Source organism: Stereum hirsutum (genome assembly GCF_000264905.1).
Source record: "Stereum hirsutum FP-91666 SS1 unplaced genomic scaffold STEHIscaffold_29, whole genome shotgun sequence".
NCBI classification, from domain to species: Eukaryota; Fungi; Basidiomycota; class Agaricomycetes; order Russulales; family Stereaceae; genus Stereum; species Stereum hirsutum.
In genome coordinates, this window is record NW_006763159.1 from 148123 (window position 1) to 168496 (window position 20374).

Below are 20374 nucleotides of genomic sequence, written 5' to 3' on the forward strand. Positions count from 1 at the left end.
AAGACTAAAAGGCTGATACAGTCGATGCTCTTATATATGCAAGAGAACAAAGGAAAACGGCCCCGTTCTCCCACGACTACACTCTGTGTCCCGCAGCCGGCACCAGTCCTATAATGGACGATCGTTTGACCGATTGCCTGATCTGATCGCGGATCATCGTAAGGATGAGAGCCTTCCGCGGCAAGAACAATGCAGGGTTTCCATAACGACATCGATATGAGCCGTGGTGCCAGGCGGGTGTATGTGGCACGAATCAATTGAGGAGAACAGCTCGAGGATTCGACCATGTTCTGAGCTGTTCTGAGCTTTCGGCAGTTGCCGGTACATTGTGGCGAGGATTGTGGCCGGCATGTGAGAAAATATTCGACTTCGTTTTCGACACCACCGTCGGCTCGGTAGTCATCCTACCCTTTCTTCGGTACAACACATCTGGATGCCCGCATTACCCTGATTGTATTACCTCGCGGTTTCAGCTCCGACTAGGTATATTGTTAGCCTTCTCAGGCTCCACGAAATTGAATCGTTATCCACTCTTGGACTAGTCAGCGCCCCTGTGCCATGCCTCGAACTCGGAATAAATTTTTAGAGTTGGAACCTGCTCGTATCCTTTCCATCATCGACTACAGATCACCTCGTGATCTGAATCGGTGGAGGGATAACCAAGAGGTTAGTCTCTAGTTTTTCCCCCTTCGTGAAACATACCTGTTGTTCCCCAACGGTACTATATTTCTCGGTGCTCATATTAGAAACCATTCCAGGATTGCAGCGATATGATGAAAGCCATTTTACAAGCGCAAGAGGAGCAGAGGCCGTCATGGTATCAGCTGGTAGACCATGGTATCGCGAACAGGGTCTGTCGTGCCATTATAGAGTATCCGGGTGTTCGACAAATGCCAGTACGTGCCTCTCTACCCCTCGGAGTCGTTATTTACGTAGCTTCCGTATCGTCAACCGCTCTTTCCAAGGGATAACATCTTTAAACAGATGTGGACTGGGGTTCTTGTGCCCCTCTTGGTCTTACAAAAGCCCATGCTCAATAGCGAACCCGCCGATGCTGCAACATGTGTCATAGCAGCTTCGCTGAAGGAGCATTGGAGGTCAATGATCAACCGAGTAAGAGCTTCCCTCCTATTTCAATGCATTGCAGGTTTCACCCTTCGACATTCTCTGAATCCCATGTGCATGCAGATTTGGAATGACCCTAGCTTGCTTGCCGAAGTCAAAAACGCGGACAGCATCGACAGAGCGGTACTCGCTCGCATCTTCCTCTCCCTGGTCCAAACAGAAGAGTTCGAAGATCAGGACTTTGAAAAGTAATAGTTCAATAGTCATTTTTTTCTTTTATTCGCCCGGATCTTCAACGAGTTCATATTGGCTGATCCCAAGTTCTCGATAGCTCCTTGTACGACGAAACCGACTGTACGCTTCCATTGTTTGTGCGTATATGGACGTGGTGTGTCGATGCGACGGACGCTCGAACAATCATGCAGGCTATCTCCCGACTACTAAATACGAAGATACAAGAGTCCATTACCCCCAGAGATGAACGCCTCAAATACGAAGTCACCACAAAGATACTCTCCCGTATCATTCAGGGTCTGCAGTCTGAGACCTCGTCGGAGGATATAGCTCTACTATTCGAGCATCTTCAAAACGCCAAGGGCGCAAGTCTTCCTGAAGTTCAGGCGATTGTGAAGCAGCTATCGTGGATTGTACCGAAGGGAATTTATCTCCAGGACGCCGAGCAGAGCCGATTCGTAGACGTTACCCCTCCGCCAGATCGTAACAAGCTCGTTCTTCGCAGTGGCGTAGAAGACTCTGGTCCAGAGTGCGATCAAGGCTACGAGGTTGAGGTCTTGAGCGCTCTGACACCAGAGTCCCTGCGGGAGACGCACTGGGAGCTCTATCGTCAGCTCACTCTCTTGGAAAGGTTTTGGCGCACCATTTTCACGTTTCCAAGGGTGGCGAGACAACAGTATCCCAGTGTCGAAGAGAACGACATCGTGCTCGATATGTTTGTGGATGCTCTCGGACATCATATTCCATTCGCCGATGACGCTCGGGTCAGAAGTCTGGTTGTGGCGTGGCTCAACGCCGAAATCTTTGACATACTTTGCGAGCTCCATTCGCTGTATGATACTCACGAGGAGATGATGATTCGTATGTCTCTGCCTATCCGCCTTACATCCGTTGACCATTTGTACTAACGACCACTTGCTCCTAGAAAGCACGTATAGAATCATTCGAACGGTTCTCAGGGCCATGGGACGCAAGTCTACTCCGAAACTTAGTCGAGCACTCCAACAGCATCTCTCCCAGCCACGCCTCCTTCGTAAACTGCTCGATGTCGACCTTCGTTCGTCAACAGACATCACTGGTACTCCTGGACCCGGCAACGAAATTATAGTCCCCGTTCTGACATCCAACGACTATGCATCTTACCGTCGGCGAACATGGATGGCTCTGGACATCATTCATTGCCGAGAATCCACAGGATGTCAGAGGAGAGGATGCACTAGCAAGGGGTTGATGAGGTGCAAGGCGTGTTCGAAGAATCGATATTGTGGCGTTCAGTGCCAGAGAAGGTTAGTCGTCCTCGCAGCGGCCTCTTCTCGGTTCTGATTTTGCGTATCATCCGAATAGCGATTGGAAAGAACATAGGTTGGTGTGTGGTCTACGGTTTCTCGTGAGAGAGCTGGACGTTACCGAGACTACTGGACAGTCAACGAAACCTAGCGTCATGAAGGTTATTTATCCGAAATATGTGCCGAAATAATCCTGGTGAGTCACTTTCCTCTGGTTATCACTTCGAAAGACATGTTAACTGAACCTTGACACTCTTAGAGTAGATATCTCACGGATAGACAGACGTATGCCGGGTGGGCATGCTAAAGCTTGCTTCGATTAAACTCTCTTCGCATCAGAATGAAGGTGATAGCGTACGGGAGATTATACTGCCTGCATAGGGACTCTACGTCTATCTTTTGATACTGTATATGCATCAGCATTGCATGAGCCCTTTCCCGATTTCGCACCCTTTTGTGGAGCCCCAAACAGTGAAACATCACGATACATGTGTGGTGAAGACAGATTGATTAAACCGCATATCAAGAAATAAGCAGACAAGGTGATCGTACAGATCTCAGGCCGCTGAAGCCAGCATCGAAGCACAACAAGAAGGCTACAGCTAGAACTCTCGACACCACCGTTTAGACAGAGACCAGGTCACTGACGAGCTCACGACCGTCTAACCGCGCGTCCGCCCAACCACAAACTCCGGCACCTTCAACTCCCTCTTCGCATACTTCACCTCGTTCTTCCTATCTACCGCCAAAGTATCCCTATCCTCCCGACTATGGTCCCTGTTGTACTCCACCCTGTGTCCATATCCATGCCCCCCATAGACATCAAACCATTTATACCCTGCACTCACAATGGCTCTCTTTGCCTGCAACTCCTTCTCCCGCTCGATTCTTCGCTGCTGGGCCCGAGCTTCTCGGTCTGGGTCTTTGAAAAGAGCATGACCGTCATCTCCGTACTGGATCGCGCGGCTGAAGTCGATAATCGGAAACGACGGTTAGAGGACGGGATGGAGGGATCTTCGGTGTGGTCAGAGTGCGAAACGTCGCCGTGTTGGACGAGGATGTTGCGGGCGTAAAAGGAATTGTGTGTCCAGCGGTTGTGATGCAGGCGGAAGACGAGGGCAGCGCATTCTTGACTGGGTAGATAGTATGTATTATCGGCATAGGAAGACACGTAGATGTGGGTAGTATGACAAAACGTACCGATCATCGATATCCAACTCGTCGACATTGATCGGCTCCCCGCAGTCCTCCAACAACAAGATATTGCTCTGATACCACTTCTTCTTCTTTTCTTTCTCACCAGCCCGACCAACCTCGTCCACATCCATCCTCTCATCTTCGTCGTCCGTCTCGTCCACATCCGGCCTATAGAACCCATAGAACTGCGGCACCACCGCCCCACACGGCGTCGGATCCTTCAAGGGCGGCACTATCTGCAACCCACTCCACCGCTCAAACAAGCTCTCGTCGAACCTCTGATAATTCGCCGCTTCTCTGACCAGATGTCGATCGTTCTCGAACGATAGTTTAGCGGTAATGCGGACGGAGGCGGTGGAGGGATGGAGCACGGGAGGAGAGGCTGACGGATGAGAGCACGAGTGTGGGAATGAGAGAATCGAGGTCCATTGGGAGGGATGAAGGGTGATGGTGCGCATTGCTCGGTAGTCAGAGGGATCGCCCGACGAGTCGTTGGTTTCATCCAACCGGACTTTCAACGCGTCGCGCACACACGGCCAACATATATCCTCCCTTCTCAATCCTGCTTCCCACGGCGCGAATTGACCGTCTCTTCCAGGGTTCGATATGCACTGGAGCAAAGTGCGCGGTAATTCCCATTCAGCCTCGTAAACCAGCGAATGATGACCCTTCCCCTTCAAGCGTTCCTGAGCTCCGGATAGGTATAGATGAGCGACGGGGACCTCGAACGACGGAGACGACTGTGTTCCATGTACGGAATCGGGAAGAGGGACGAATATGGGGGAAGAGACGACTTGATAGCCACAATCGTCGTCGTCGTCGTCATCGAGTAAGTCCTTTAGATCGGATGTGAAATAGAACCCGTCGAATACCGGCTCGTGTCGATGCTCTAAGTTCCAAGCCTTGCGCGCGGATTCACGAGCTGCAAGAACGGATTTTTCCACGTAGTAATTGAGGTCGAGGCTGTAGGTGTGAGTGATGTCTGGGCGCGGTTCGTTAGCGTTTGACGTGGAGGGAGTGGGCGAGGGACCGGAGGAGGTGGTGCGGACTTCGAGGACGTTGTCTGGGTCGTGAACGACGAGTTTCTGAGGGAGAAGATGGTACGGGATACGGTGCTGCAGGAACGGAGTCGGATGCGAGAACGGTGGAAGAGGCCATGGGGCAGGATATTTGCTTGGATGGAACGGATCTGCACGAGCCTGTCCGACAAAATTGTTAATCAGGAGATATGAATTTCCAGATACGAGTCACGCACCTCTTCAGAAGAGACTCTCGATTCCAGTTCACCTTCACGCCGAGCACCCGACTCATAAACACCTTGCCTGATCTTCGCATCTTGTTCCTCTACAAGTTTCAAAACATTCTCCGGCCTCAAAAGCATCGGCTCCGGCTCCTCCTTCGCAAACTCGATCTCCGCCCTCGCAGCCTCCATCTCCTTCCTCTGCAGCTCCTTGCGATCTTCCGTCTTATTATCTTTGCCACGCCCAGCAGACTCCTCGACTTTTCCCTCCTCGATAGGTTCCTCGTCTTTACCCTCCTCGGCAGATCCCGTGTCCATATTCTCCTCATCGGATTCCTGGTCTCCGCCTTCATCAGATCGATCGTCTCTGCTGCCCTCACCATCCTCACTTCCTTCTTCATCCTTTTGACCATCTTTATCGCACAACCCCTCAACCCAAGACAACATCCTGCTACTCGTAGACCAGTCCGCAACTCCATCCACGACGCTATACCAATAGAAATCGTCCAACGTTGCGCCCCAGAGCGGTAGACCGCCCGTACCAGCTCTCTTCCCGACGGCTTTGGGATCGAATTTTAAGGGTCCGAGAGGAGGATTTGGCGGACGGGGCCATTCGCGACGGACGAAGCGAGTCTTAGGACGTTTGGCAGGAGGGAGTGGTTCGGGGGCTGGTGCGAGAGGAGGGGTCGCGTTCTCGGGCTTGTCTGTGGTTTCGTTTGGCTTTGGACGCGTATTCTGTTCGAGCGGCACGGACGAGCCCACCGACTTAGATTCCTCCGTAGGCTTAGTTTCTGAAGGTGATACAATGGAGTCAGTTGCAGAAATAGACGCAGCACGAGACGGTGATGGTTTGGTTTGAAGGCCACCAGCAGTCGCCTTCCGAGATTGTTTCTTCGAGTTGAACATCCCCTTGAACCCATTTTCTAGGCCAGAGTCAAAGCGGGGGGATGACATTGTATACTGATAACCAGGACGTAGTGTGCGCAATGGATAGGGACAAGAGAGTTCAACATCGACGTGTCAGGAAAGGAAGTCGACAATAAAGGAATGACGACAGCCTTTTACAGTCGAAGGTCAAAGCATCTCGGAAGCGCATTGTCCAAATATGAGTAACAAAGACATGTCCCCTGATCGCGTGACTCAGATCATCAAGCTCAGGCCACAAAGGATTTTTTTCGAACACAAGGACAAGGCTCAAGGAGAGGAATGGTGACGATGCAAACAGAGCACAAAAAGCGCTCGGAGAATGCCGATATGCTGCGGTTTGTTTTTTTCCGGTGGCGAAGGCGTGCACGTGGCACTTTCTCCGGATGCTCTTTTTCTTCCTTCAATCAGGACTCACAAGCCTCACCGTCTCAAGTCGCTCTCGTTGCTTCTCTTCTTCGTGTATGCTTTTCATGGCAGTTCGGACATTTCTTCGCTGACACGAAAGCACAGTCTATCTAATTCAAAGCGACACATCGCGTACGAACGGACACAAAACTGAGCCCCATCCATACAAACTGTCCGTACGTATCTCGTATCTCACTGTCTCATCATCACAGTACAGCACACCAATCTAAAACACACTCTTCTTCGTGCAAAAAATACTATCATCACCCGACCAGCCATATCGGAATCACAGCGTACTTGAGCCACAAACGCAACCTGTGACGCGCAGTGTATTCGTATCAGCCATCAGGACGAGTTCTTGACTTTCAATCCTTTGACTCACCAAACTGAACTTCACAGGTCTTTGAAATCCTCCTCTGTCAATATACGACCATGCAAAATCCGTCCCATCTGTGTAGGGAGAAAACTCATGCCTTTCCGCCGCATCGCGAACAGCTCCTTCAACAACGGTACCGGACTCTCCTCGAAGAGGCACAGATCACGCATCTCCCCAACACGATCCTCCTTGTGCACAAACCTGTCGTTGTCCATCGGCACAGGCAGAAATCCAGACCCTGTAGGTTGTCCGTGTTGGAGGCCCAAGAGCGAGCAGAGTCGCATATACGTCTCGAAACTATCGAGGTACAGCTGCCCTGACCAGAGATTGAGCTGGCATCGTACAGTCAATGATGGCTGTTTCCATTCGGTCGTCAGTTTCATGGTTCCAGGGATGCAGTAGAACGTGAGGTCATCGGCTGGTTTCATAGCTTCGGTGACGCGAGGCTCGAAGAGATGCAGGCGAACTCTCTTGCTCTTTCTAATCTCCGGAAGCAGGGCGTTGGCTTCAAAGGGGCTGATCGCGACAATACTTGTGTCCGAAATCTTCTTACGCCGGAAGGACAGGATCCAATTCATCGGCCGTTCGTAGTCGGAGAGAATGGGTGGCGTCAGTCCCGATTTCCGTGTGGTGGTCATGAAGTCGCGAGTGGCCAATAGTAGGGGTGACCACGGGTACGACGGCTGAAGGGATGCTGATGAGGAGCGGAGCGCAGACATAAGAGGGTGAAAGGTATGGGATGTCCGTGAAATATGGCCTGTTTTGACGAGTCGCACGACATCTTCGTCCAACGTATGCGTGGCGGGGGTGACCAACGCCGCCCTTTCTACGGCACGTTCTTTCTCCGTCTCGTGCATGACCTCCATTTCACGCTCCTGCTCCTCATCCATATGGAACTGCGTGCTTGCCCCGACAGAGAGCAGCTCTAGCCTCTGACGAATGCTGGGTATTGTCAGGGGATCTGATATCGAGCTTGGGGTGAAGTCATGACCATACAACTGTTCCAGGGTGCGCGCCTCTGGCTGAAGCCATGCAGACCGTAGGATATCGTGCTTCCCTTGGGCTATCGAGGTAGTCCTTTCTGCCCGGCTGCGTACATCATGGTCACTTCCCTGTTGGGCCCAATGGGGGATATGGTGAAGAATATCCGCACACGTCTCGTGCATGGTCCAGCGTATGATGTCGAGAACCTTGATTGAGTCGGTTGTTTCGAGCGCCCCGACCTCTCGAATACGCGTGTCGACTTCTGGTGGTGCAAAAAACATGACGGATTGGCCGTACCCGAGCTTCCGCATACGCATGCATCCTGAGAGGTCATGAATATGACAATTCTTCACTGGGAATGCCATGCAGTCCTTACCTTGAACAAGCCGGTCCTTCGTAATCTTGGGGCCTAACATCACCGCGGCACGGAAACTCAATGGTAATTTGAGATCGGTGCCCCTCGTATGTGCATCGTCGAGGTATACCACGCACTTGCTGAGCTGTTGTGAGTACGAGGATGAGAACAAGGGCTCGATTGTGTCGTCCCGCGTTAGAACGACCAGTTGGTCAGTGTCGTCGAAGAACACCCCGGCGTCAACCTCGGGACGCAAAGATAACCAACGCCGAACGAGCTGCTCATTGTGTAATTCCAGCATCTGTGATATTCTGTGTCAGAGCTCCGTCTTGGATATCGGGTTTATAATAATTATTATACCTGAGCACCAATATCGAGCAGAACTCTGATTTCCGGCTCCTCATGTACGAGGATGTTCAGGAACGTTGATGCAGAAAGCGTTTGGCGGTCATCGCCACGGACGCAGACGTAGTGTTCATTCTCGCTCTGCAAGAGATAAGTGAGGACCAGGGCATCTGTTCGGACTTGATTCACTGGATCTCTCTGGCTGATCGATGTCGGCAAGAGAAAACTACTGTCGCTGGTGCCACTGAAACCAGTGATAACGTTGGCCTTGTCCTCTACTAGATCCCACGCGGAGACGCCGAGTTTGTGCGAATATTCCTTCGCCTGCTTGGGAAACACGACCTTGGAGAGTGATCAAGATCAAAAAGTGATACGTGACAAGTAGAGATGCCTGCCACTTACATTGCTGAGGAAGAAATCGATCGTGGCTTGGTTCCTTCGAAAGAGGGGAACGACTTGATCTATGAATCTCTGGATATCTCGAAGGTTGACAGCCTTGTAATTGCGATATATGACCGGGATTTTTGCGTATCCCCCTCTGCGCACCCAATTCTCGTACTCCGCGACTGGGTTATCTAGCGTCAGCAGTTCTTCAAAACATTCTCTCAGTTGCTCCTGCGTCAGGCCACTGTAATAATAGGCGAGGCAAGTAAGGCCAACAGCAACATCTGGATGGCCGAATTCGGCTCTCAAGCTCGGAACGTCCTGAGAAAAGGGGGATAGTCGTTATTACGAGAACAGTATGTAGGTCGTAGAAAACTCACCTTCGCGCGATATGGCACTGCCATCAGTGAACGACTGAAATCGTGACCATAGTCGACTCGCCATCGCAGCTGCATAATATGCGTCAAGATCCCGTGCGCTAGTAGCCCTCGCAGAAGTAGACAGCCTTTCCACGACGAAGTGTTTCCGCAAAGTGACTGGACAAGTGCGCAATCCGACTTTGATACATCTCTTTCTGTGAGAAAGCGAAGAGCCGCTCCTCGAATGGCCGTATTGAGATTGAACTTTGGAAGGGCAAGATTGTCCAGACGTCCGTCGAGTGCGTCAAGTGCGATCTGAGCAGCACAAGCCGCAAACCCTTCCTTGTCCGTTATGCGTATCGTAGGAAAGGCTCCGGGATAGGTTTCCAGCTGATCGATATGGCCATGTTGAGCACCAGTGATCAGGGTGTGTCTCCGAATGCGGTCGAATACTTGCTGTGTGGTAGTCCAACGATCTGGCTTGTCGTCCAAAGCCCTCTGGTCACCAGATGTGTAGATGAGTTGGTATCTAACGTGGAGCACCTCGTCACTCTCGTCGATAACATCTCGAGCGTGGTTAGAAAGCCATCCATTTATCTCCTGCAATGTCGCGGTAACAGCTGCTGTTTTAGGCGTTGAACTGAGCGCAAGGTCCATACGCATGAGCTTGAAAGATAGTATGTGCTCCGGTTGCGCGACGAGTACTCCCCTGACACGTGAACATTCGTGAAGGAGATCACAAATAAGACGTGCATTAACATCTGTCATTGGAGTCTGCCTCGAGAATGGCAGGAAGAAGATACGACGGTTGGCCAGGCCAGAAATGCGACCGACCAAGGTCTGGAACATTTGTCTTGCCAAAGACTTCAGGACGATAATACGGGCAAGGTTGAATGAGTCGGCCAGGGCGGCTGCTACGAGAGGGACTATCACGGACGATTTTCCCTCGCCCATGTTGAATTGAAGAGTGGTACTTGCTTTCGAAGAAGGCGAGATCATCTCATGGGCGACTTGAAGCTGGAGCGGTCGAGCTAGAAAGTTACCGTCGAGCTGGAACAACTCATTAGTCTCTCACTTGGAGAAATGGCACCCATGGTATCTGCAGACGTTACTTACCTGTACCAATAGCCAATCAGAATATTGTTCGACACCCATCTGGGGAACAGAGTAGTTGTCCAACTCCGAGAAGAACCCTTCGACGTCGTGTTGTCGAGCAAAGGTGAGCAATCTTCGTGAGGATTGATAGTCCACCATCACTTCCGCAAGAAGGGTGAGGTGACTCTTCCAAGCGGTGCTTAAATGATGATTGGATGTCGATGCCATGCAGCGCAAGAGAAGCCCTGGGTGGAGTCGTGGCCAGAGTCCTGCAGTACAGAGGATACGTTCTGGTAACGTGAAAGGAGATGCCAGGTTTCTGATCCTGGAGAAGACCTGTTCGACTTCTGCCTTACACTGATCACAAATATCTAGAAGAATCGCGATATGAGGAAGTGTCGTGCGGCCGCGGGAGAGTCTCACATCCTGAAGGGCTCGTGTACTCAAGTCGAGGCGCTCGCCGTATAACCTGTATATTCGCTGCGTGTCGTCGTTTTGGAACTCCGTGGCAAGGCGTCCTAGTAAATTACAGTCCACGGTCTCGTATTCTCCGGTCCTAGTAAATCCATGCAGTTCGCGACCTAATCTGTCTGATAAAGACGATTTTGTCGGCGCAGTTGGAATATCTCGGCGGAATAAGTTATCCCGAGTAAGGATTGGGATGAGATGATCGTATGGAACGTGGACAGGGTGTCGCGAGAAAGTGAAGCTCGGGGGTAAGTCAACCTTGATTCGAGCAAAATGAGAGAGGAGGACCTCCTGAATCGCGGAGAAATGTGCGTGGAGCTCTCTATTCTGTGAAACACTTTTGAAGAGGTTGCGAATAAGTGATGTTGCCTTCGTGATATCGAACCAGTTATTCGCATCGGGAACAAAGAAGGAATGAGGGTCGCTGGACGGCCACTGAGTGAGTGCTCTGTCTATGGATGCTTCTGCATGGATAAGGCGTTGCTGTTCGTAATGCATCAGGCGCATATGTTGCAGGTACTTCTTTGTACAGCCCACTTCAGAGCCAAATGATTTCGCAGGGCTATTATCGAAACTCTTCGATGCAGAGAGTATCAGAGAGCGTATCTGATCACGCTTCGGTTCGATGCCAGTGCTGAGGTCGTAACGTTCGTGTGATGGTGGATGAAGGGTGCGGAATCTGGGAACAAACACAAAAGCGAGGAAAACAGCGACGAACGGACGGAGGTCGGATGATGCGTATGCCATGGACGGCAATGAGAACAAAAGTTTGTACCTCGCACTACTCGTGTCTGCTTGAGAGCGTAGCTGGTTATAGAGTGGAATCCATTGCTTAGAAAGATCAGAATGCATCCAGGTCCTGTTGTATGAGAAAGAGACCTCGGAAGCAGGACCATTGACAATCTTCCACTTATAAAAAAGGGGATGAACCATCGTGTAGTCAGCGTCACGGTATAGCCCGCCTGATTGAGCCGCAACCTTGCTTGCCGCAGTGACGACGCCAAAAAGATCTGCTGACGAAGTTGGGGAAGCCCGAGAGATATACGTGGTGTGACAAGTACTGGGTACCACCGCTCTCTCAAGGGCCTCTCGCATCGCAGCACGCTCTCGTAGAAAATCAAAATCCTCGTCAATTGTAGAGTCGGTGAGGTCAGGGCACCTGCTGGAGCTGGGGAGTAATACGTCGAGGGACCAGGCATACTCCAGAATATCGCGCACAGCGAGTTCGAAAGCGGAGTGTTGACAGAGAAATGGTATGTCTAGATTCCAGGTCACGGTCTGCATACCCCGCTTCCCAGCTGGATAGAAAGCCCTTCTCGGCGTGAGAGATTGAATGGCTCGAAGGAGTTCGATATCCAATGGCTCCAGTTGTTGGAACGAGAAACAGGCGGCCGATCGTAAGTCTCGAAGAGCGCATTCGGTGCCCGTCTGACCTGTCAATGGGTCGGGAAGAGGTTGGGAGCAGACAGCGTGGAGATAGATCCTGTAGAGACGACTGGTTAGTTTGACGCTGCCCACGAGACATCCTAGGTCTTCATCAATGCCATAATCGTGCCACCGAAGTCGTCTCTCGAAATTGGTGCGGGTATCGATGTTTACCGTGACGCGGTCGTTGTCGGCAGAGATGCTGGCTTTGATTTGTCCGTGGGGGATGATGACGTGCCGAGAGCGAGGTAGGTCAACAATTGAGCCACGTCGTTGGCGAAGGACAAGCTGACTCTGAAGACCAATCATAGTTCCAGAGAATTGGTTTTGGTCAATGACCATTCCCGGTAGATTGAGCGACTCGAAGTCACCCTCATCATTGAAAAAAAATGAGAGGCGGAAGCGAGGGAGCTCCACTATAAGGGCGGGTACGGCAACTGCGCTCTCATGTCGATATGTGATGTGCAGATACTCGGAGTATTCGAGACGCCCGAAGATGCCCGATAACCTCTTAAATGCTTTGGAATGTGGATCCAGAAGACATGACGATGGTACCAAGTTGGACGTCATAGCTGATCTCCCGGTCATAGAGAAAGAGAGACTCCAGGAAATCGACGCAGCGTCCCAGAAATTGTCCAATGGGCGAAATTCAATGCGACCAGTGGACAGGTCAAGGAAATGGACATATTCTGAGACAAAAAGCTGCGGGAAATCGCCGAGGAAGCGATCATGAGGGATTATGAGGTAGACGTTCCCCTTGAGGGACTTCGCGCGGATTTCAAGTGCACGCGATGCTTGGTCGAAATGGAAATGTATCTAAAGGATGTCATTTTGCGGATACTTTGGCTCGAAGAGATGATAACGCACCTGATAGTCATGAACCAGATAGCGAGTAGCGAACTGCATGTCAATCATGTCTGATGGGACGACGTCGAGAACGTTCTATAAAATTAATTAATGATTAGTTAGTGGCAGCATGACATGCGATGGCAGTGTTTGGCGTCACCTGTCCAAAAATACGAGTGTAGGTAGGATGCCTTGCGATATTATGGGGGAGTCTATCGATTGGAACACCGTCCAGGAGAAATAGCCCCGTTAATATGTTGTAGTGCAAAGTCGGTGAAATCCATGATGAAGAATATCTAGCAAATAAACTACGCGAAAACCAGCGACAGTTGGGTGCTGGTGATCGCTGCCAATGTCCAATTCCGGGGCTGTAGCTGGGCCATATGGAACCGAGGGCGATATCCAAACCGTGATCAATGGAAAGTAATAGATGCGAGAGAAATGGCTCAAGTCGATGAGAGAGACGGCGGTCGTAGGATAAGAATCCGTGAAGGGCTGGAGTCATCTGGTTTGCATCGGAGGGAGTATGTATATTGAGAGCTATTGAACATTCAATGACCGCAGCAGCATCTTCAGCGAGACACAGAAGATGAGGAAGGTGTTCCAGAGGGTCCACATCGAACGTCGCTCTGCAGGTCGCCGCTACTTCGCAAAGTTGAAGTCGGAAATCGTGTCGTTCCTTGTCGGAGACGGCCATGTGTATACGATCACCAAGTTGCCGTACCCAGCGCAATGTCACTGTCCGTGCTGTTCGAAGGGCAGCATAAGCTGCTTCGCACACAATATCATCTGGTGAAGCTCCCAAAAGTCGAGATACAAGTAATACTAAACCGGATATCAGTGACGGTTCTTCAAGAGGTTTATAGTGTCAAAATACATACCAGCCGTTCTAATAGTCATTACCTCTGACCAACCGACCCTCGCATGCTCTATGATGCGTGAGGCCTCTTCGACAAGAAGCAGACCGAACGCCGAAACGTACAACTCCTCATGCCAAGTCCTGACAAGTGTTTCACCGGCGAGTGGTCCTAGCTGCCAGGCCGCCTGCATGAGAAGAATATGGACCTCTGAGCGATGAAACGATAGTGTCCTTGCACGCATCTCCCGAACAATGTTCAACCACTGTAGTAAAGGTCCACTTCGCAAGGCAAGGAAAGCCATGTACTCGTGAATGTTAAGGTCATTGGGACATTTGGCCTGACTGGAGACAACTTCATTGGAGGTATGAGCAGTGTGTGTGACTGCATACTGAAGAGTGCTGTAAGGACCTTTCTTCGGAAGAGACAGAGTGCAAAATCCCGAAAGATCGAAGGATTTTGGAGGACTTGAGACCCATTCGTTGTTCGTGCGATCATATAGACGCAAATGCAGGCCATTAGCAACACAGACTGATGATTCCTTTGCAGGAAGTTTGATATCCTTGTAATGTGCCTGTAGAAAAGACTTTGTTTCGGAGGCTAAAGTTACCCGGTACACATTCCTGACGGAGGAATATGCTTGTAGAGGTTCATACTGTCCGATCGTAAGGAACTGCTTTGCGTCCACCTGTTTTTGTTGGGCAAGGCAGAAATCTCGTATTATGGTATACGTCCAGTCCCGCCAGATAACATAGACTGCCGGACAGTTGAGTTCGAAAATCACAGCCTTCGCTTCGAAAGCATGACTGGGCAAGGGCCATTCATGAACGGTTAGGTGTCTCACTGTCTTTTCGAGTATGCATTTCGTGCACCGGGCCTTGCGTTTCTTCTTCGGACCCGGACCCGACGAATGTTCATGCTGCATCGAGGCCGCACGCGCCAAATCTTGTTCTACCTGAGTATTCTGCTCTCGTAACTCGCATTTCTTCTCTTCCCGGACACGGGTAGCCTCTGCCTCAATGACAGACTTGGCATTTTGCAACAATGGAGACTTGTCAAAAAATCGCACGGAGAAAGTCTTTGATGTCGTCTCTTCAGAGAATATGTGTGACGGCTCCGTGGCACGCTCATGGCGAGAACGCAGATAACGCTCAATAACGGCAGCACGATGAATAGGAAGGGGCTCGTGCAGGATCAAAGGATGTGTGATATCTTCCGGTATTTCTGGGGAATACTCGGCCAGTAACGGTATGTCGGCGATAGCAAGCTTGTCAAGGGCGACCCACAAGTCTAGAATTGTGAGAATCATGATGGACTGATCCTCCGGATTTGAGTCGTAAGCACTTCTTGCATGAAAGATATACTGCTTGAAGCAGGAACCAAGTGTTCTACAGGCAGGAATAGGATGGGAAAGGTGAGACGAGACCCATTGTTCGAGAGAGTTTTGAACGATATCCTCGAAGTCGGCGAGCGCTAGGGTGCGATCGTTCTCGAGGGCCCTGCGCAAAGCGTCCGCAGAGAATGACTGGGTAGAAAATGTATCCTTCAGACGTGGAAACTCTGACGGTTGGAATGGTGCCGGACTAGGAACCGGGGGAGCATTTCGAGAAAGGACCTTTGTGAGATATGCACGTGAGTTGGGGAGAGTCATGTTGGTGTCTTCGAGGAAGTTCAATGAAGATGAAGGGAACGATGGTAACGTAGCATGCTCGGACTTCGCCGCATTCCACCGCCTTTGCATAAGCTCTTCCAGAGCGTCTGCAACGTCTTGAACCTCCTGAAGGAGAGGTCCCGGAGCCAGAGATCCGAGTTTATATGCACGGCGAGCGGTTTTAGCTCTAGCGCAAAACATGACATCGCTAGGGAGATTGTGTTCATAAAAAAGCCACAAGAGTTTCGTCTGGAAGGAAAGCAAGAACTGTTTGTATATGTCGATGGTTGGCAGCGACGTTTGTAGGACAACACGAATGACAAGCCATAGGGGTGACCTGCGCCACGGCTTAAACGCGCTCTTCCACAAGACATCGTCAGCGATTCGCTTCGTGATGCGGGATATATCAGCCTCGTGCCCTAGTGCGAGCAGGATGCCCATGAGGAGCTCGGAAATGTAGCGCGGATGCGCCGTGCTGCGCTCTTCGGGAACGACTGAACCCGCTTTCTTCGTGGTGGGAAGCGCATCTAACTGGTCGACGTCCATTTGTACGAGGAAGGAAGCAAGATTTTGGAGGAACGACGGCTCGGTGGCGACGTCGAGGGGGATATCGACAGCGGGGCCCGGGTAGGAACAGATAAGCTTTCCCGTAGCCTTCATGACGGCTTCCGGAGGTGGAGATACCTCAAAGACTTCGAAGCGAACTATATCCTTCAGTTTGCGGATGATTAACCCCGCATTCTGAGCGCGGACATGGATGGTCAAAACGTCTAGTACAACAGAGAAATTAGTTCAGTGCACTAATGTTGAGCGGAGGAGTTACGCGCCTCCCTCATTCATACTCGTCATGTCGGCTACGATATCATCTTGGTTGAGTGCCTCGGTGTAGTGCTTGAGGCGTCGGAGCATTTTGATGATCGTAGACCATCGGTTCCTGTGCTCTGCGGGGACAATTGTCAAAAAATCTACGGCGGCTTCATGCGCCAGAGACGCGAGCGCGATATCGTGAACGCATCTCGCATCGTCACCTTCATCCTTCTGCGGCAGCTTTGGTGGCAAAAAGACGTGATTCAGAATGTAAAGCAAGTCGTTGCGGGTTGGTGTGAACATGGACATGGTGGTGCGGATGAGAGGCGATTGTCAGTGGGGAGGTCGACGTGTCTCCAGGACTGCTGATGACTATCAGGCGCTCCGGGAGGCACGACCCCAAGACAAAAATACAGGCAACACGCGATGCATGCCAGGCGTTTCACTTCCCTTAGTGGTCAGGTTGTACCCAGAAAGCCGAGCTCAAGATAGATTCCCAAGACACGCCACAAGAATTTCGGATATGAACACAACGCGGAAGGAGGGTCCCCTCTGGGAGATTAGAAGGCTGAGACTGCAGCAGAGTTGGAAAGGGTCCGTAGACGTAGCTTCATAGACCAGGAGAAGGACTGAGACGCACCCAAGATGTGGGAAGTGAAAGACGTGTGCTGACGACTTGGCTACGACTGCAAAAGCAACTGGGGCCGTGCGGCCGGCGCCTCGCAAAGTAGCGAATCGGAGCTCAAAGTTAAAAAATGAAACGGGTGGCACGATGTGGCTCACACCGACCCACCCACCATGAAATCGCATCGATTTTAGTCTTTTATCCTGTATCTATACTTCAGAATAGGATACCTTAATATGTATGTACTCATCCTTGCTTTTTAGAGGCCGCTCCAAGTATTCCAGGTATCCAGCATCGCTTTGGCATCGCTCGAATAGCGCTCGGTTGGCGGGAGTCGGAACACTGGTGACTCCTCCGACTTCATCTATCGTCGCCAGATCATCCTCTTCAAAACTAAGAATCGATGACATTTCAGCAAAGCTTTGGTACCACATAAGTCTTCGAATTCGAAATCTCTCATCCTAGTCCATAATATCACTCATGTGATCTACTTATATCATACTTATGGCCCTGCATATCATACTTATGGCCCTGCATGCAGCGTCTTCAATGACGGCGAAGACACAGTTCTTTGGATCCGGACCACTGTGTTTGACGCAGACGAGACATGGTTCTGTACCCAGGGGTCAGGTTGCCCAGATTGTTTTCTGTTTGTTTGCGACGCGGACTTCATTGGAATCAGATTTTACGAACTTCGCCCATCTCTTGACACGAAGCGTTTTTTCTTCTGTTTATCTTGACTTGAAAGAATAATAAAGTAAGAAAAAATCGTACAATTTTCTTCATTGGCTAAAGCGTGAGGCTTCAACTCATTTGCGTTTATGTGTCTTTCCCAAATACGGGTGACGTATCCCTCCGTGTGTCACCGTGTTCTTTGTGCGGGTGCCGGCACTGAGTTCTTTGTTCTGTCGCTAGACATATATAAACTCCAGACACGGTTGTGCCCTTCTCTTCATTTTCGTCTGTTTATCCCTCCATCAACCCTCATCCACATCATTTCGACTAGCTAACCCCCGTAGGACTGCATGGCACTCGACATCCGAGCTCGTTACCCTCCTCATGGGTCCCAAGACTTTTCTCGCATTCCTGTTCTTCTGACAAATGGGACCGTAACAGGAATATGCTGTCCGAACCTCGAAGACCTCTGGCATCGCGCCCTCTGGTTACTCGAACACGACTCCAAAATCAAGAACTTCTTCAATGACACGGTGCCCTCTTGGATAATACACTCACGCGCGTGGGCCGATGCCATACAAGCTTTCAGGGGTCGTCTGGATGAAGGTCCTGCAGTGGGTGTCGCGCTGGGTATCTCGTCGGATGGGACGGAGCTGTCTATCCCTGCTCTCGCTTTTTGCGATGCAGGATTTATTGGCTTCGAAACACGTCTGATTGAGGCGTTGGAGTTTGGTGTAGGCCAAAGTACGTGAATCTTCATTCATTTACACTAACTGGCAATCAATGAACGCGTCATTTTCTCCACTTTCACAGATTCGATGGACGACTTTAGCCTCAGCCTTCGCTTCTACATCCTCGACCTCATCCTACAATGCATGGCCACGTTCATGCTTGATTTCTTACGGCCCTGGATTCCAGCCACCTCCGCCCACTCCTCCCCCTCCACCGCCTTCAACGGCATTCATTCTCTGGTCAACGACGCCTTCTTCGCCCGCCAAAGTTGTTCTCTCGACTTCGGTTCATCTCTATGGGGCGGTCGTCTCCGTCTAGGGACTCGAGCCTCGCTTGGACTCGGTGAGCGGCTGCGGATCGCGTATATCTCGGTGGATAGGAACTGGGCGTTCGCGTGTGCTGTGGCTGTTGAGGCCTTTGTCCCTGGAAGTGAGCTCGAGCCGGGCTCTGGAACTTTGCGTTGGCTCAGAATAGGTACGTGCTGCAGCTGGTGCTCGATTTTATTATCCGTTTTACGCAGGTTTATCCAAGGGGGTGGCAAGCGTAAAATTCTGTACCGGATCTTACCTTTCGCGTTTAAGGCCTCACCCCCCTCCCCCCCTCCCCCCCCTCGAATATTTAAATAATTTTAAAATGATTTATTTAATACTTTTCACACAACATAAAAGATCAAAACGGAGGGTTATTGTGGTATTAACTCATTGCTTTGATGAATGTTGGTGTAACCTAGCCTAAGGCTAGAGGAGGGGATGACCGACGTCGACCGTAGCTTAACCTAGCCTAAAACTATTCATTATTATCCTTTTTACACTCAAAAGTTAAAACATCTTCTATTCACAGTTCTACCGGCACTGTATACAAAGATAATCATATATGAGCCCCAAGAACCCTCCAAATGGCTGCTGTAGGACCTCCCGTAATGTCCGGACAGTTCGCGTTTAAGGGCCCTCCGGGCCCCCCTCCCCCCCCTACATCCGGTTTTTATTTTATTCCTGCCACCCCCTTGGGTTTATCAATCCGCTTCGTTCTGATATATTGTCTGACGTGCATTGTTTCGCACAGGTGTCGATTTTATGAAACAGTGGCTGACACCAGGCGTAGTCCCACCGTCTCTTTTCCATTATACTTCGCTGGGTCATGTCAAGTGGTCGGACGACTGCCGACCCATCTCTCTCGAACTGGAAACTTCTCAAGATGGGGTCCCTGTGGCATATATTGAAGTTCTTCAAGATGATGTCTAAAATGTAGAGCGTGGCGTATCAGGTTTGGGACCTTGTTGATGTCGAGGTAACTTACGAATCATCGTCCGAGTCGTAGGAAATCATTTCTGTCGTCTCCGTCCGAATCCTTGCGCTCTGGTTTCCCTCTCTCCCTAACCATGTTCAATTCATATGATATCAATATCGGTTTAGCTTCTTCGTGACCATATCCATTATTTTTCAGAGGAGGAACACGTCCATACTATCCATTTGGTCCATATCTCTTATTGCTCCTCCATTTCTGTGCTAATGTCCATCTCCTTATACTTATCACGTGTTGTACGTTTATAATCTACTTTCCTATCGCTCTGTAATATACAATGGAGCCTCTCTGGCAATTCTCTCTCCGCTATGCACGCCAAGGGGGTGGCAGGAATAAAATAAAAAACCAGATGTAGGGGGGGGAGGGGGGCCTGGAGGGCCCTTAAACGCGAACTGTCCGGACATCACGGGAGGTCCTACGGCAGCCATTTGGAGGGTTCCTGGGGCCCATATATGATTATCTCTGTACACAGTGCTGATAAAACTGTGAATAAAAGATGGTTTGAGTGTAAAAAAGATAATAATGAATACTTTTAGGCTAGGTTAAGCTACGGTCGACGTCGGTCATCCCCTCCCCTAGCCTAGGCTAGGTTAAGCTACGGTCGACGTCGGTCATCCCCTCCCCTAGCCTAGGCTAGGTTAAGCTACGGTCGACGTCGGTCATCCCCTCCCCTAGCCTAGGCTAGGTTAAGCTACGGTCGACGTCGGTCATCCCCTCCCTAGCCTAGGCTAGGT

The 20374-nt window shown here is 50.6% G+C and overlaps 4 protein-coding genes across 4 annotated transcripts; 2 read left to right on the plus strand and 2 right to left on the minus strand.

The window, feature by feature from the left end:
* The first annotated feature begins 462 nt into the window (after positions 1 to 462).
* On the plus strand, positions 463 to 3010 carry STEHIDRAFT_143280 (uncharacterized protein). Its single transcript, XM_007311622.1, has 8 exons — positions 463 to 666; positions 759 to 896; positions 985 to 1113; positions 1189 to 1313; positions 1397 to 2160; positions 2225 to 2585; positions 2644 to 2781; positions 2845 to 3010. The coding sequence occupies exons 1-7, from the start codon at positions 559 to 561 to the stop codon at positions 2774 to 2776; spliced, it is 1758 nt and encodes a 585-aa protein (XP_007311684.1). The 5' UTR covers positions 463 to 558; the 3' UTR covers positions 2777 to 2781; positions 2845 to 3010.
* A 419-nt stretch (positions 3011 to 3429) lies between these two features.
* STEHIDRAFT_106351 (uncharacterized protein) lies at positions 3430 to 4637 on the minus strand (the record flags this gene model as incomplete). Its single annotated transcript, XM_007311623.1, has 2 exons — positions 3786 to 4637; positions 3430 to 3718 (listed from the first exon to the last, which is right to left on the minus strand). Exons 1-2 carry the CDS (start codon positions 4238 to 4240, stop codon positions 3430 to 3432), a joined length of 744 nt encoding a protein of 247 aa, XP_007311685.1. The 5' UTR covers positions 4241 to 4637.
* A 2110-nt stretch (positions 4638 to 6747) lies between these two features.
* On the minus strand, positions 6748 to 16615 carry STEHIDRAFT_69813 (uncharacterized protein; the record flags this gene model as incomplete). The annotated part of the gene is made up of 10 exons (XM_007311591.1): positions 6748 to 8036; positions 8091 to 8349; positions 8532 to 8756; positions 8817 to 9119; positions 9179 to 10207; positions 10274 to 12961; positions 13013 to 13087; positions 13152 to 13816; positions 13873 to 16269; positions 16342 to 16615. The coding sequence occupies 10 exons, from the start codon at positions 16613 to 16615 to the stop codon at positions 6748 to 6750; spliced, it is 9204 nt and encodes a 3067-aa protein (XP_007311653.1).
* Positions 16616 to 17956: 1341 nt separating this feature from the next.
* STEHIDRAFT_163897 (uncharacterized protein) lies at positions 17957 to 19579 on the plus strand (the record flags this gene model as incomplete). The annotated part of the gene is made up of 3 exons (XM_007311624.1): positions 17957 to 18350; positions 18420 to 18812; positions 19401 to 19579. The coding sequence occupies 3 exons, from the start codon at positions 17957 to 17959 to the stop codon at positions 19577 to 19579; spliced, it is 966 nt and encodes a 321-aa protein (XP_007311686.1).
* Positions 19580 to 20374: the final 795 nt, after the last annotated feature.

What these genes read in the sequence shown, in the direction of transcription:
- STEHIDRAFT_143280 (XM_007311622.1), top strand. Translation starts at nt 559, where the DNA reads ATGCCTCGAACTCGGAATAAATTTTTAGAGTTGGAACCTGCTCGTATC. An exon ending in CGGGTGTTCGACAAATGCCA is followed by an intron (nt 897 to 984) that starts GTACGTGCCTCT and finishes ATCTTTAAACAG; the next exon opens with ATGTGGACTGGGGTTCTTGT. An exon ending in TCACGAGGAGATGATGATTC is followed by an intron (nt 2,161 to 2,224) that starts GTATGTCTCTGC and finishes ACTTGCTCCTAG; the next exon opens with AAAGCACGTATAGAATCATT.